General features: G+C 43.6%; 1 protein-coding gene across 1 annotated transcript in view; it reads left to right on the forward strand.

Moving 5' to 3' along the window:
- The window catches only part of KIAA1549 (KIAA1549 ortholog), a 104,811-nt gene that overhangs the window by 35,572 nt on the left and 54,745 nt on the right, over positions 1-14,494 (forward strand). Inside the window, exons 2-5 of the mRNA XM_019749890.2 lie at positions 4,537-7,260; positions 10,536-10,624; positions 11,865-12,042; positions 13,007-13,137. Coding sequence (XP_019605449.2) covers positions 4,537-7,260; positions 10,536-10,624; positions 11,865-12,042; positions 13,007-13,137 — 3,122 coding nt within the window. The remainder of the gene's footprint in view (positions 1-4,536; positions 7,261-10,535; positions 10,625-11,864; positions 12,043-13,006; positions 13,138-14,494) is intronic.

Consider the following 14,494-nt stretch of genomic DNA (forward strand, 5'->3'; position numbering starts at 1 on the left):
TGCCATTCAGAGTGTGGTTGCAGACTTGGCCCCACTTGGGAGCGGGGCCTCCCCACCTGGGAGTGATGCAGAAGCCCTGCTGGACAGCGCCTGCATTTAAACAAGGTTCCCCACATCATTCAAGTACACACAAAAGTCTGAGGAGCTCTGGTAGGGCCCCAACCCTCTTCCCTTTTCTCTGTCATCACAGAGAGAACCTTTTGTGAACTAACGCTTTAGAGCTTGAAAATTGATCTCCTGGGCTTGAAATTAGACTCCCCGAAGGCTTGTCTGCTGGGAGAGGTACTCACCTGGGTTTTCTAACCTCTTCCTGAATTAACTCCAGAAGTAATTCTCCGTGGCATTTCAGCTACTGTCTCTTCAGAGCTTGTTTCTCTCTCCTGGGGCTTGGCCAAAAAAAAAAAAAAAAAAAAAAAAAAGTGGCGGGCGGAGGGGCATCACAGCTTGGCACATCTCACATTTCTTAATAGGAAGTTTTCGTTCCTGTTTACTAGTCAGGAGCATTTTTCATCCTTCTGAGCACTTTCCCTTCTCCTTCCCTGTCCTTTGAGGGCAGAGTTCACTGAATACTAATTTGCATCAGACACTTGCGCTCATAAATTAGCCAGGAAATGTTGCTTTTCTGTGTTATTTTGTCTCTTGCAGTCTTCCTGTGTGCTTAGAAATGTTTCTGATTCATTTAAAAAGGGATGTTGTTCTCTGTTTAGATCTTCTGTGAGTATTTCAAAATAAATTACATCATAGCAGAATTTTAAAACAGACACATAAAATGATTTATCCTTAGGAATACTTTCAAATCTGTCTGCTGCGTAGTTGGACAGAATGTTGATTTCATTGCTTCTTAAATGTATAGCTTTTCCACCTTTACTATAGAAAAGAACAGCTGCTACCTTACCTTGGTTGTAATAAGTCTCATGTTTCCTCTTACACATGCTTGGAATGTGACAGGCAAATAGTAAAAGCGCGTAGACAAAGCCTAGAGCCAGTTTGTATAGAAGACAACAAATGCCGCGTAATATTGCAATGAAACAACTTAAAATCGCTAAGAAGTGGTTTTCTTCTTTTCCTCATTCATTTAAAGTCATATTACGTAGAAAGGAATATGACCTTTAAAGTAAGCAGCTCTTATCTGGCGTAAGTTTGTGACTTTCAGATGCCAATGGAACCAGCTAGAAATATTACACCTATATAAATGTATGACTAAATATCATTTACAAATATAAGTATATACCCACAAAATTTTGTCTTAACTCTTGATTTCCATGTCTGCTAGTGAGTTGCAAATACCTCTGGATGCCCCTCTTGCCGCTTCTGTGTGATTGTACAAAGCTATTTTTCATTCTTTGTTACGTCTTTTGTAACCTCACAAATTACATAGTAGTAGTAGTATTCATTTATACCGTCAGAATTTGTTTAGACTTAGTCATACCTTTATCATTTATTCTCTATTTCTTCTTCTCAGATCTTCCTTCACGGGATAATTACCTTTCCTCTTGAAGTACAACAGGTGCTCATATAACTTTCAATGTTTTATTATAATGTTGATGAGATGCTGTAGGAACTTTTGTTTTATCAATTAGCCTATGGTAAAATTGGTTTTGTTATACATCATTTTGCTTAAAGTTATAGAACATTTTGATGATGTTGAGGACTTACTGCATATCCTCGTTTAAAGAGGTTTTCCTACTGAGGGTCTTCTGTTGGTATAACCACTTTTTGCTTCTCTGAAAAATGTTCTTATTTTCACAGAGAGTATTGCTGGTTATTCAACTCTAAAATGTCAGTTATTTTCTCTCAGTACTTTGAAGGTTTTATTTTGTTGTCACTTGGCTCCTAGTTCTGTGAAGTAGTTATCTGATGATATAATTGCCATTCCTTTTCTCTGACTGCATTTACAATTTCTCTTTGTCTTTGGTGTTCTAGAGTGTCATCATTTGTGTAGGTATGGGTTTCTAAAACAATCACCTACTTGGGATTTCTTGGTCTTCCTGAATTGAAAGATTCTTGTCTCTTATTAATTTGAGATAGTTCTTAGTGCTGTGTCTTTGAGTGTTGTCTCTCCTCAATTCCCTCTATCACTTTGATCAAATGTATTTTGGACTATTTAATTCTGTTTTCCATGTCTCTTAATGTTTCTTGTTCATATTTCTCATCTTTCTGTTTCTCTGTGCTCCATTCTTAGTAATTTTCAGTTCTGTCCCCCAGTTCACTAAATCTGTCTTCAGCTTTGTTTAGATTGCTATTTATTGATTATTATGTATTGTATATTGTTTTAAAATGTTATTTATTGAGGGTGGCCAGTTAACTCAGTTGGTTAGAGCATGGTGCTAATAACACCAAGGTTGCTGGTTTGATCTCTGCATGGGCCACTGTGAGCTGCGCCCTCCTTGGAAAAAAAAAAAAAAAAAGTTATATTTTTTCATTTCTAAGTGTTCTTTTCATTCTTTTTCAAAAATGTCTCATCATTTTCTTAGTCTCTTGCTCCTTACTCATGTTTTCAGCCCCCTCTTTATTCTTTTAAATGATTTAAACATACTTTAAAAAGGGTATCCCATAATTCCAATTTCTGAAGTCTTTACAGATCTGATACTATTTGTGTGTGTGTGTGTGTGTGTGTGTGTGTGTGTGTGTGTGTTACATTTTTGCAGGCGTTTCTCTTGACTTTTTTTCATAGTGCCGTATTTCCTTATGTATTTTGTAATTTTTAATTTTGCATGTGTATTTGTTGGAACTCTGGTTGCAGGAACATTGATGCCTGGTTTGAGGGTGTGTTATTCTGGAGATAATTTATGTTAGCCTCTGGTAGGTATTGGAGACTTGGTCTACTTTAAATTACGATTCTAGTTTTTAGGACCATGCAAGTAGTATAGATTCTAATCTTTGGGAGATATTTTGGTAAAATATCTGTACAAAATCAAAGTTGAGACAGGCACTTTTTCTTGCTGTCCTTGAGGGGTGGATATTTTTCTTTTTAATTCAACCCTCCCCGGGTCTCCACTTTTGGGAGATAGTCTTCAGTTGTGTTCTTGACCTGGTCCAGTGTCCCTCTAGGTTATCTGGTGGCTTCAGTGCTCGATGACCTCCCCAGTCCTGCTTTGCTCCTACACTCAGCACAAATATCCTGTTGTCTTATGGGCTTAGTCATGTCAAAGGATATTTCTGAACATTTATTAAGCATAATTGTTATGAAGTAGTAAGGCTGTGAGGTCTCGAGTGTGTCGTATTGCCAGGAATAGCATAGAAATAATTTACTTTTAAAAAATACGGGTGAATCCAAGATTATCCCTATACTGTTTCATTTACTCGTGTTGTGATATCCTATTTGGATAAGGAGAGGAGGGTGTTGTTCCGGGTTGTGATAGTGGCTCAGTCTCCAGCCTGTGCTGCAGCGATAGTACCCCATGCCCTGGGCCTTCATCAGGGGCCTGGGCCATCACATGTCCTGCCTCTCTACACGGCATGTCTGAATTACAGGTGGAGACACCTACATCACTTAAAGGAGAATGCCTGCTGTCACAAGGATAAAGAACACGGAAGTCTGAGAGGATGATAGGATGCTTTTGGCATGTATAAGAACTTGGTCTTCAGATACCACTCATTCCTTTAACGTACGTTTGTTGCGTTCTTACTTTGTGTAAGGGAAACAGATCAATAGTCCCTGTCTTCACAAAGCTCACTGGGTAACGAGCAGACAGTAGAAGCCTAGGGAGAGGCACTGACGCACTTCAGAATATTGAGGAGGGAGATGGTATCCTTGCAGCGTCTGCAGGACCAGTGGGCATCATCCAGGTGGAGAGCTGGGGAAGGACATCGCAGGCTGAGGATCAAAGATGTACAAAGTGACCGAGCCAGAAAGCATTTGGGTTTGGGGGACTGCAGGTAGCTCATTTGGCCAGAGCGTAGTTGGGAAGGGGTGAGAGTGGAGCAGGAACTGATGAGAGCTGAGCCTAGAGGTAGCCTGAGGCCTAGCCATGGAAGACCCCATAACTAGGAAACTGGAGTTCTCCTACCTGGGGATGAGTGATGCTGGCAGCGTGTCATGTTCGTTTCTCCCAAGAGCCAGCTCTTATGGATGAAAAAGAACATGGGCTTGGGAGTCAAGGCAGGGTTATATGTTCACATTCCAGCTCCATCTCTGTTGGGCTGATCATGTAATTGATTTAGTTACCTTCTCCAAACCCCTCTTTTTCATGTGATAAATGAGAGAAAATGGACTAGACAACCTCCTAAGGCCTCCTCCATTGCCAGTATTCTGTGGTGGTGTTAGAAAGTCAGAGAAAAAAAACCAAACACCAATGTGTACACACACACGAGCATAAGTAAAAGTGAGGTTGAAATGTATGAGTATTTGCACATATTACCCTGACAGTAATTCTAGCAATTTCTGGCTCCTGATTAGCTGTTTAACTTCTAAGTATGGATGGTAGACATTCCCAGTGAGTGGATACTTGTTGAAAGGGTAAATTTTGTATCCGAAATGTGAGCAGTGTGACTTTCGTTGCCTTGCGGCTAACCTAGCTTTGACTTGCTTTGCAGATGAGCTCTCTCTGGACCAGCGCAACCTTTCCTCACCCTCCGTGGAGTTCGCGCTGACACAGAGCACCATACACAACACTGCACACGTGGCCTTAACAGAAACTGCTCCAGGGTCCCCGCAAAGCAGTTCTTTCTGCATCCTGTCATCTCCCTCTGCCACTACTTTTCACACAGCCTTTTTTAACCAAGGGAAACGGACCCGAAATACAGCGGATCACAGCATCTTTGTGGCAAATGACATGTCAGTGACAAGCAACGAGGTGGTCATAGATGATGATGAAATGGATAACTTTTTGCCAGAAACTCCATGGGTCACCTCCCGCATGATTTCTCCGATACAGTATCTCCCAGTCAGCCTACCGGGGCTGCCCAAAGAAACGTTAGACTCCGTGCTGACTCCTTCGTCACCCGTTACTTTTTCACAAGATGAAGAAGTGACAACAGCCTGGCAAGACACAATGCAACAACCAACAACGTGTGCTGAATCCCTTAGTCATTTCAGTGCTTTTCGGTCAGCTTTTCTGAGTTCCGATGGCATAATTTCAGTTCCTAGTAGGACTTTGGTGCTTTATCCTACTGTCCCTTATGGGCACTTACCAAGCAGGACTTTGCCAGAGATCGTCGCTTCAGGAACAGAGGCTGTAGAAACCCTCTTTTTTAGCTTAAGGTTTTCATTGCCTCAGCGGTTAGGCGATGGCATCACTCAACAGCCATTTCCCCCCTCGGGGGAGGTCTCAGCTCCTCCAGTGGATGTTCTGGTCACAGGTACAGACAGATACTGGGATGCGACCACTGCTTGGAGTCAGAATCTAAAAGAAACCGTCTCTCCAAGAACATCCCCTGTTGCAAGTTCATCACAGACAGCCCTTGCTTTTAGCAGCAGCAGCAGCAGCAGCACAAACTCAGTTTTGTTTTCAACTTCTCTTGCATTTGTGTCCTTTTCTACTCAATCAGCCGATGTGTCATATAACCCCTTTCTTCCCAGCAGCTCCACCGAAGCGTCAGGATTGCCCGGCCATTCCGTGGTCCCCAGTTACGTGGACGACAGTCCAATCTGGAGCCCAGCGTCTTCCTTCCGACCATACACATGGTGGGTGTCCTGTACTCTGGCGTCACCTCGGCCCGTTCCGTCAGCAAGCCTCGTGGAGAAAGATGTGGGGTCGGGGGATGGTGCTGAGACCCTGTCCGTGACCCTGCTGGAAATGAGCAGCATCTCTCCTCTGAGCAGCATAGTGGCCGACTTCTCCGAATTTGAGGAAGAGCCTCAAGAATTTAATACACTTTTCCCCTCCAGACCAATAGTTCCACTTTCTTCTCGCTCTGTGGGAATCGCATCCACGAGCTCTGGTATTTCAGCCGAGGTGGACACGAGGAGTGTCATGACCACACAAGTGCATCCTGCCCACGGCCACCTCTCCGTACCTGTGTCACTCGATACTGCTTCTTTTGGCTCCTTCTCTGTCATTGAAACTCAAGTCACGCCATCCAGCGTAACAGCTGTGTTTCCCTGGGTCATCACCAGTGTCCTCCTGGACTCACCTTTCTCTGTCACAGCAAAGGAAAGCACACTAACGCTTGGTATCGGAGACCCAGCTCCTTTTACGTCCGCTAAATACAGTTTGGATCCTTCAGGAGAGTCCTCCCTTTTCCCTGGCCGACAACACGCCAGTATTTCCCCACAGGAAACTGGAAGTATTTTGGAGTTTGCATCCAGCTTTTTCTCAACTCCACCGCTGGAATTTAGCACCGCGGTCCCTTCATCTTCAGAAGTACTTGCTTCTTCGTCTCCTATGTCAAGTGATTTGTCAACCTTCCTTTCTCAGGCTTTTTCGACCTTGCTTGAGACGTTTACATTGTCCAACTCCATCAATTTGCAGTCACCTCAGCCTTCAGTTCCAAATTCCACACACCTTGAATTTTCTCAGCTCCGGCCAAGTTCAGACCTTCTTTTTAATACATTCACTTTTCAACCTAGTTCCTCTGAAATGTCATTATCATCAAGCTTCCCCTCTGATTCCCTCACGTTCTCTGAATCATCAACAGCTTCACTGACAGATTCTGAAACTCGTTTTACCTCAGCTTTCACTGAAACTACCTCCTATTTTGAGTTTTCACTCATGTCCCATGAATCTGCAGTCACCACACTGGTGCCCTCCAGTTCCAATCCCCTCTTTGACATTTGGACTCCTGGAACTCACTTAACGTCACTTTTGACTGCTTTTCATACAACACCCATTTTAACGGAATCACCTCCCTTTTCAACTCCAGCACCTTCCGATGATAACGATATCAGTGCTATGGATGATCACACATCTGTCTTATCCTCTTTCTCCAAAGTCACGCCTACCACCACAGTATCGGTCCCCACCGTGTCCCCGTCGTCAGCATCCTCATTTATTTCTGACGTGATCCCCTCACCTGTACCTACAGAGCCAGTGTTTGTGGGTCCATCTTTCACACCCACAGATTTACCGCTGAACACCTCTGCTGACCTGAGCACAGCTAATACCAGTGCTGCCCCGGATAATACTGATGACACCACCCTGAATAGCACACCTGCGAGTCAGAACCCCCAGGAGAGCAGCATGGCTCTTCCCCTGCCATCTGTTCATCCTGTGACCACCCCTACTCCAGAAGCCATGGTTGACACTCCAGCTCTGGTCACCACCAAGCCGCCATATGTGTGTGATATCGCAGTTCCTGATCCCTATTTGATCACAACTGGTAAGGCCCGGCTTCAAGTCACCTCTGCTGGTTAGCGCCATCTTTCTAAGGTGCTATGTGAAGTACTTGTGTGATGTACAGCATCGTGCCAAAGATGTAGGCTTGGGACCCACAGATGTCCTGGGTTAGTAATCCTCACTCCTTTGGCGGTCACCTGTGAGTTCACCTGGCAGTTATTTAGCCTCTCAGAGCCTCAGTTTCTTCCACTAGTAAACAATGATAGTGGGTATTGTAAAGATTTAAATGCATGACTGCATATGAAATACTTAACCCAGTGCCTGGCCCACATAATGTTACACAGTAGTTAGTGGCAATAAGAACAAATAAAAGATTTAAACCTTAGACATTGGAACTCATAACCTAGTGGATGCTTAGAAGACATGGTTAAAACAAACACCTTCATGTTTAGTTCGAGCAGTTAGTTGGGCAAATGTGTAAGGGCAACCGTTGCAAATTTCTTACTAATTTACTGCTCTTTTGCTTGAAAGGAGGGGACACTTTGCTGTTACATACTTCTGTAAATGTCACTTGGACCCTGAGGAAGGGAGCAGGGAGGGAGTGACTGATTATCCTCTGAATTTGGCCACAACCTTTGACTCTTGCCCTGGGCGGCCCACAAGCCACAGCTTCCCTTGCAGCTAGGTGCCCCGCTGCTTTCGTCCCATGAAACTGCAGTACATTTGTTGTCATGTCTGTACAGGTCGAGTGCCTGGCCTGCTTGATCAGGCTCTCCAACTTACTCTTCATGAGAAATGACAGGGTGTGCATGAAGTCTCATGACCTGTTTATATCTACTTACATACAGCGTACTACAGATGAGCAGCCTGGCTCTGTGTGCTGATTTTCATGGGGATGAGGGACAGAAATTAAGAAGCAGGAAGATGATGGCAGGGGAGGTAGAGGAATTATGGAGTGGAGAGGCACACGGGGTGAGGAAGGAGGAGGAGGACATGCTTAGTCTTTGTTCTCCATGCCAAGTGAGGTGGGCCATGCATCCTCTGCTCACCATGGCACTGCTACCATCCTCTGAGAGGGGTGGGAGCAGCTGAAGACTTTGTTCTCCTAACTCCCCCTCCCTCAGTGACATACCATTTGTTAGTTCATGTGACAAGTAATTATTGAGCACTCAGTATGTGTGAGGTGCTTTTAGAGGCTTTAAAGGATATAGAGATGAATGACACGGTTCCGTCCCTCAAGCTTAGGGTCTAGTAGGGCAGCTGCTGAGCCATGTTTTCTTGGTAGCCGTGATGAGAATGTCTGATGCAGAGTTCTCCAAGAGTGACTGTTTGTGATGCTCAGGGACGGGTTTGGAAGGATGTGATTGGAGGTCACGTCAAAGAACGAGTGAAAAGCTGTCATCTGAAGATGGAGAGGAGAGCCCTCCAGGTGGGGGAGGGGGGTGCACCCAGGTGGGGAGATCTGACAGCCCAGGCACATTCAGCTTGGCTGGTAATTAGACTGTGTAACGGGAGGAGGTAATTATGCAGGAAATGAGGGGAGGACAAAGTGGTGAACTTTCATCTGTGGGATGACAGTAGTCCAGAGGAGAGAGAAGAGAGTTCTCATAGACATGACGCTTCTCCTGTTTCCTGCAAAATTGTTACACAATACCTACAAAGTGGTCAGTGACAAGAAGCTTATTAAAAGAACTACTGAAAGCTTCTTTATCTCTGGGATTCTGTGATATTTATGATACTTACAGTTATGTGTCTTCTAGAATTTTTCTACAAATTAGAAACCATTTTAGAAGTGTCTAAGAATATCAGATATATGTGGCATGGGATAACTTTTACATATGACATACATTTAATGAATTTGGTGTTCCTTGTTAGGGATCCATATATTTTTCATAGCATTTGGGGGTAAAATTCACCCACTGTAAATGTACACTTCCAGAATTTTAGTTAATGGGCAGAGTTGTGCCTAAGCATCCTTACTGTTACATGGTATATATATTTTTTAATTGGGGAAGGGGAACAGGACTTTATTGAGGAACAGTGTGTACTTCCAGGACTTTTTTCCAAGTCAAGTTGTTGTCCTTTCAGTCTTAGTTGTGGAGGGCGCAGCTCAGCTCCACATCCAGTTGGTGTTGCTAGTTGCAGGGGGTGCAGCCCACCATCCCTTGTGGGAGTCGAACCAGCAACCTTGTGGTTGAGAGGACGCACTCCAACCAACTGAGCCATCCGGGAGGCAGCTCAGCTCAAGGTGCCGTGTTCAATCTTAGTTGCAGGGGGCGGAGCCCACCATCCCTTGCGGGACTCGAAGAATTGAACTGGCACCGTTGTGGTTGAGATCCCACTGGCCAATGTGGGAATTGAACCGGCGGCCTTCGGAATTAGGAGCATGAAGTTCTAACCGACTGAGCCCCCGGGCCGGCCCTGTTACGTGGTATTTTTAAGTGGAGACGAGTGCCATCTTTTGCTCTCAGTGATAATTTTGACCCAGAAGAAGTATCACCTCATTTAGATTTGACCTTGGTGTTTTTGTTTGTTTATTTGTTTGTGTTTAGTAATTATCGGGGGGGGGGGGTTAGGGTGGTTCCTTGTCCTCTGAAAGGATTCTTTCTGTGGAGCTCTGTACTAAAAGTGAGAGCCCTCTCCGCTAATCCCTGGTGGGCTCTGAGGAAGACACTGACCACATGTGTTCAGTACAGAGTGAGGCTGTATGTGCCACCCAGGGCCGGCCCGACCCCCTTCTCACTTCTCTTGGCTCTGCGGAAACTGTAGATATTTGGAGAGATTGTAAAATCTTTGTGGATTATCCTTTTCCCCTCAGAGGTGAAGGACTCCTCTTGGAGTCCTATCGCCATGTTGCAGTTGTAGATCTTACTCTGATTAATTCGAGAAGGTGGAGGTTAAAGTGGTGGGTCCTGGGGGCTGTTAGAATAATACAGCAGGTCCTCAAATAATGTCATTTCGTTGGAGCATTTATGAGATGCCAAAGGAACTTAATTCTCGTAAAAAACGAGAGCTCCATGCTCGCTGCCTCCTGACTGGGCCACAGCCTCTGCTTCCTGGTCTCAGCCGCCCGGGCAAAGAGTTAAGGGTTTTCTTAGCACGTTTAGCTTGATGCTGGGCATGGTTGACTTGGTAATGTCAAGATCCACTGCTGTTCCTCTGTTCTTTCCTAGTTGGGGCCTTATTTTAAAAAAAACGATTTTTGGAGCCTCTGGCATGCTTTGGCAGAGCACAGGTTCTGCCCTGGCATCCGGAAGAGCAATGCCTGCATTATTCACCGTGCCACTGACTGCCTGTGGTGTTGGCTTTGCTTTGCAGTGCTGGCCAGAAGAGCCGTGCAGGAGTACATCATCACATCTATCAAGGAGGTGTTGAGGGTTCACTTCAACCGTGCGGTGGAGCTCAAGGTAGGTCCCTGCGGCGGGGACGTCTGACCCGGGAGCCTGGGGTGAGGGCACATGGTAATGGCTGTGGCACGGTCTCTCCTCTTGTCTCTCCCTTCCCCTGGGGATCACCTGCTCATCCTCTGAATCGCTACTCAATCGTCACATCATCAGGGAAGCCCTTTCTGACCCCAGGCCAGGTGTTGTCCATGGGAGGGATGTGTCTGCAGAGGTGGAACAAAGGGGCTCCAAGGCCAGAGTTGGGGTGATGACCCTAATGATTTTGTCTCTCTTGATTTACGTGAAAGGACTTGGGATAGAGTTTAAGATTTTAGAGTGAGTGCATATGCGTGTTTCTGTACATTTAGGGAGATGGAGGTTTCCAAATATGTTACTGTGGACACTGTGCTGGTACCTCCTCTCCCCTATGAGCTCGGAAGCCACATAGTAGACCCACAGCATCCTGACTGGAACCTTGAGCCACATGACGCTATTGAGCACGTGCAATGGGGCTCGTCTGCCCTGAGATGGGCTGTTACGTGCAAAAGACACCCTGGATTTTGGAGACTTAGTGAAAAAAGGAATGTAAAATACCTCACTGGGATGGCTGTTTAGCTCAGTTGGTTAGAGCATGGTGCTGATAGCACCACGGTTGCCGGTTCGATCCCCACATGGGCCACTGTGAGCTGCTCCCTCCTTAAAATTAAATGAATGAATGAATAAAAAATAAAATACCTCACTAGTAATTTCTTGTATTGATTACTTGTTGAAATGACATGTCGGATATATTGGGCTAAGTAAAATGTCTTTAAAATTAATTTCACTTGTTTCTTTTTCTTTTTTTTTTAATGTGGCGACTAGAAATTTTATAATTGCATATGTGGGTTACATTTCTTTTGGACAGCGCTGCTCAATAGAATAAAAGTTTCTTTTTATGTGGGTTAAAAAGAGCAAACAGCTAAAAGAGCAAACACCTGAATTCTCTATAACCCCTATTTCAGTTCTTATCGTTCGCTGTTCTTCTTTCTCATTGTCCTTGGACTTGTAATTTTGTGCTGTTTTTGAGGAGAGCAAATGTGTAAAAGTAATTAATGAAATAAAGTTTGACTGACTGTGAAGCCCTACGCCTTCAGTTAAAACGAGCTATTTTTTTAACCTTATTTACTTTATTTTCTACTCAGTGCAACTTTTTATACATTTGAATTATGGTAATTTGATTTGATAATTAGGTAATTCTCGTCTTTTGTCTTTTTTATTATCATAGGTTTATGAACTATTTGCTGACTTCACTTTCCTGGTAACATCTGGTCCTTTCGTTTACACGGCAATATCAGTCATAAATGTACTTATAAATAGTAAACTTGTACGTGACCAAACTCCTTTAATCTTGGCTGTGAAACCGTCCTTCCTTGTCCCGGAGTCCAGGTTCCAAGTTCAAACGGGTGAGAACACTGAGCACAGTTGTTTTGGCTTATAAATAGGATTTCATTTTTTATGTTTTGAAAAAATTAGCGAAGGTTTATTTTAAAAATTCATTATTTAAATTTTCAAAAAAGCTCATAATGATGGAAAATTTCCAACAGTTTATTGAACCCCCATGTACCCATCATATGGTTTCAACAATTTTTAACACCTTGCCAGTCTTGTTAGATCTGCACCCTCACGTATATCGCCTCCTCACATTATTGTGATATGGCCTCATATCACTTCATTCATAAATATTTCAGCTTATGCCTTTAAAAGGTAAGGATTATTAAGCACACACATATCTACATACACACATGTAGATACACACATATACACGTATACATATATACATACATAAATACATATAAATCTATCAATATCATTATCACACACCCTAAAATTCACAGTAATTCCTTAATATTTAGTTTTTTATTATGGACATCTTCAAACATATATGCAAAGTAGAGAGAAGAACATACTAAGTCCACAGTGGCCCATCGCTCAGCTTAAAAGATTATCAGAATTTTCCCAATTTTGTTTCGTTTATCCCCCACGTACGTTTTTTTGAGGAAGCTAGTGTGTTTTAAAGCAACCTGAGATATGATGTCATTTCACCCATAAATACTTAAGAATTCATCTCTAATGAATTCATGTACATATATTTGAAATGTTTCAGATCAGTTGCATCTTCTGGTCTGCAGATTGTTACCTTAGGTGTTTTCCCGTTTAAAAGTGATAATGTCACCTTCACGTTGCATGTTGTCACTTGGTGCAGAGATAGCTTTCCATATTTCTGTGATCTATACATATAAATAAGGCGTCATAGAACTTAACCCCGTGCTGTGGAGGAATTGGTTGGTTTAGATACTTTTCCCTGCTCCTCATTCCTTGATACTAAAGAAACGCCTAGTTCGTGGACTCTGATTGCTGTCCTTTCAGTCCTTCAGTTTGTGCCTCAGAGTGTGGATACTGGCTTCTGCAACTTCACCCTGCGTATTGAGAAAGGCCTGATGGTCGCTCTCTCTGAAGTGAGAAAACACCAGCAGGGCACGTACAACCTCACGGTGCAGGTGAGAATAGCACCAAATGCAGAACACGATGCTTTAGCCTTTCGAGGGGAACAGGTTTCATCATGTTCCATTGTAGATGCACTTGACTCTTACTAATGGATTCAGTTCACATGGATCAGGGTTGATCTCTTTCTATGGAATCATAGCGGGATAACCAGGGAGCTCAGATACGGTGAGCTGAGGAGAGGTGAGCATAAGCAGGAAATTCAAGAATGTTCTGAAAAGGAACATTACCAACTTACAGTATATCTGGTGGGGACAATGCCTAAATACATTGTTTCATATTATGGAATACTATGGAAGGCAGTGGTTCACTCTAAAAACAGAGAATATAGTTACTGATCAAAAAACACGCTTTGTATGGACACTGCTGTTGTTTTGATATTTTTTCCTTTATATTCTCTGATCTCTCTTTTTTGGAATTCATAGTAGATTTTGGTGCTCGTGGATTCACCTTTCATATTTCTAATTTTTTCTTGTATTTTCCATATTTCTAATTTTTTCTTATATTTTCCATTTCTTTTTTAATTCCTTATTTTTACAGATTTTTCTACACCTTGTTCTCTGTCATTGATTTAGTCTTCATCTGTGTTTATGATGTTGTTCAATCCCTCTACTGAATTTTTTTTTAGCCATCATTTTTTTTTTTCATTGTTGTTTGCTCCTTTTTTTATTGTAGCCTCCTCTGACATGATGCAGGATTACCCAGCATGAGGATATAGTATCACCTTGAAAGTCTCTGAGGACATTAGAGTTTTTTCAAAGTTGTCTTCTGTTCCCTAAGTTACCTATCTCTCTTTTCTCTGCACCCATTGTTCTGTATCTATCTTGGTCCTTTGCTTTCATGCTATTCGTTTTCTGTAAGTGTTTGGAAACCTTTGGTTGGTTGGTGTGAGGAATGAAGAAGCAGGTGGTTAACTTTGGCAGCTCGTGCGGCTTTCCCCTTTAGCTGCCCCGTCCATGTCTGTGTCAGCCCTGTGTCCTGATGGGAGATTCAGTGGAGCCCTGGCTACTGGGCAGAATGTATCAGTGGTGGGCTTCTCTCTTGAGGCGGTGTGTGGTCAGCTCAGACACAGGCAGACTGGCCCCCTGCCCCCAGTGCAAGATACGGAGGTTGGACCCTGGAATGGAGCACATCAGTGCATTTTTCTTGGCAGAGCTGCTTTTTCTTTCATATTCTTTCCTTCTTTGTCTCTTATATGCTGTTTCTATCCACCTGCTTTCTTAGGGACCAAACCCGCCGTAGATCCTCTCAAGCAGGGAGCTCATTTTCCTTAGGGAGCAGTCCTTTGGGCTCTTCTGGATGGAGACATGGCTGCTGCTCGCACCTTTGTGTTGGCCTGGGTGCGGCAGATAG

The sequence above is a fragment of the Rhinolophus sinicus genome, linkage group LG11, assembly GCF_036562045.2.
Source record: "Rhinolophus sinicus isolate RSC01 linkage group LG11, ASM3656204v1, whole genome shotgun sequence".
Taxonomy (NCBI): Eukaryota; Metazoa; Chordata; class Mammalia; order Chiroptera; family Rhinolophidae; genus Rhinolophus; species Rhinolophus sinicus.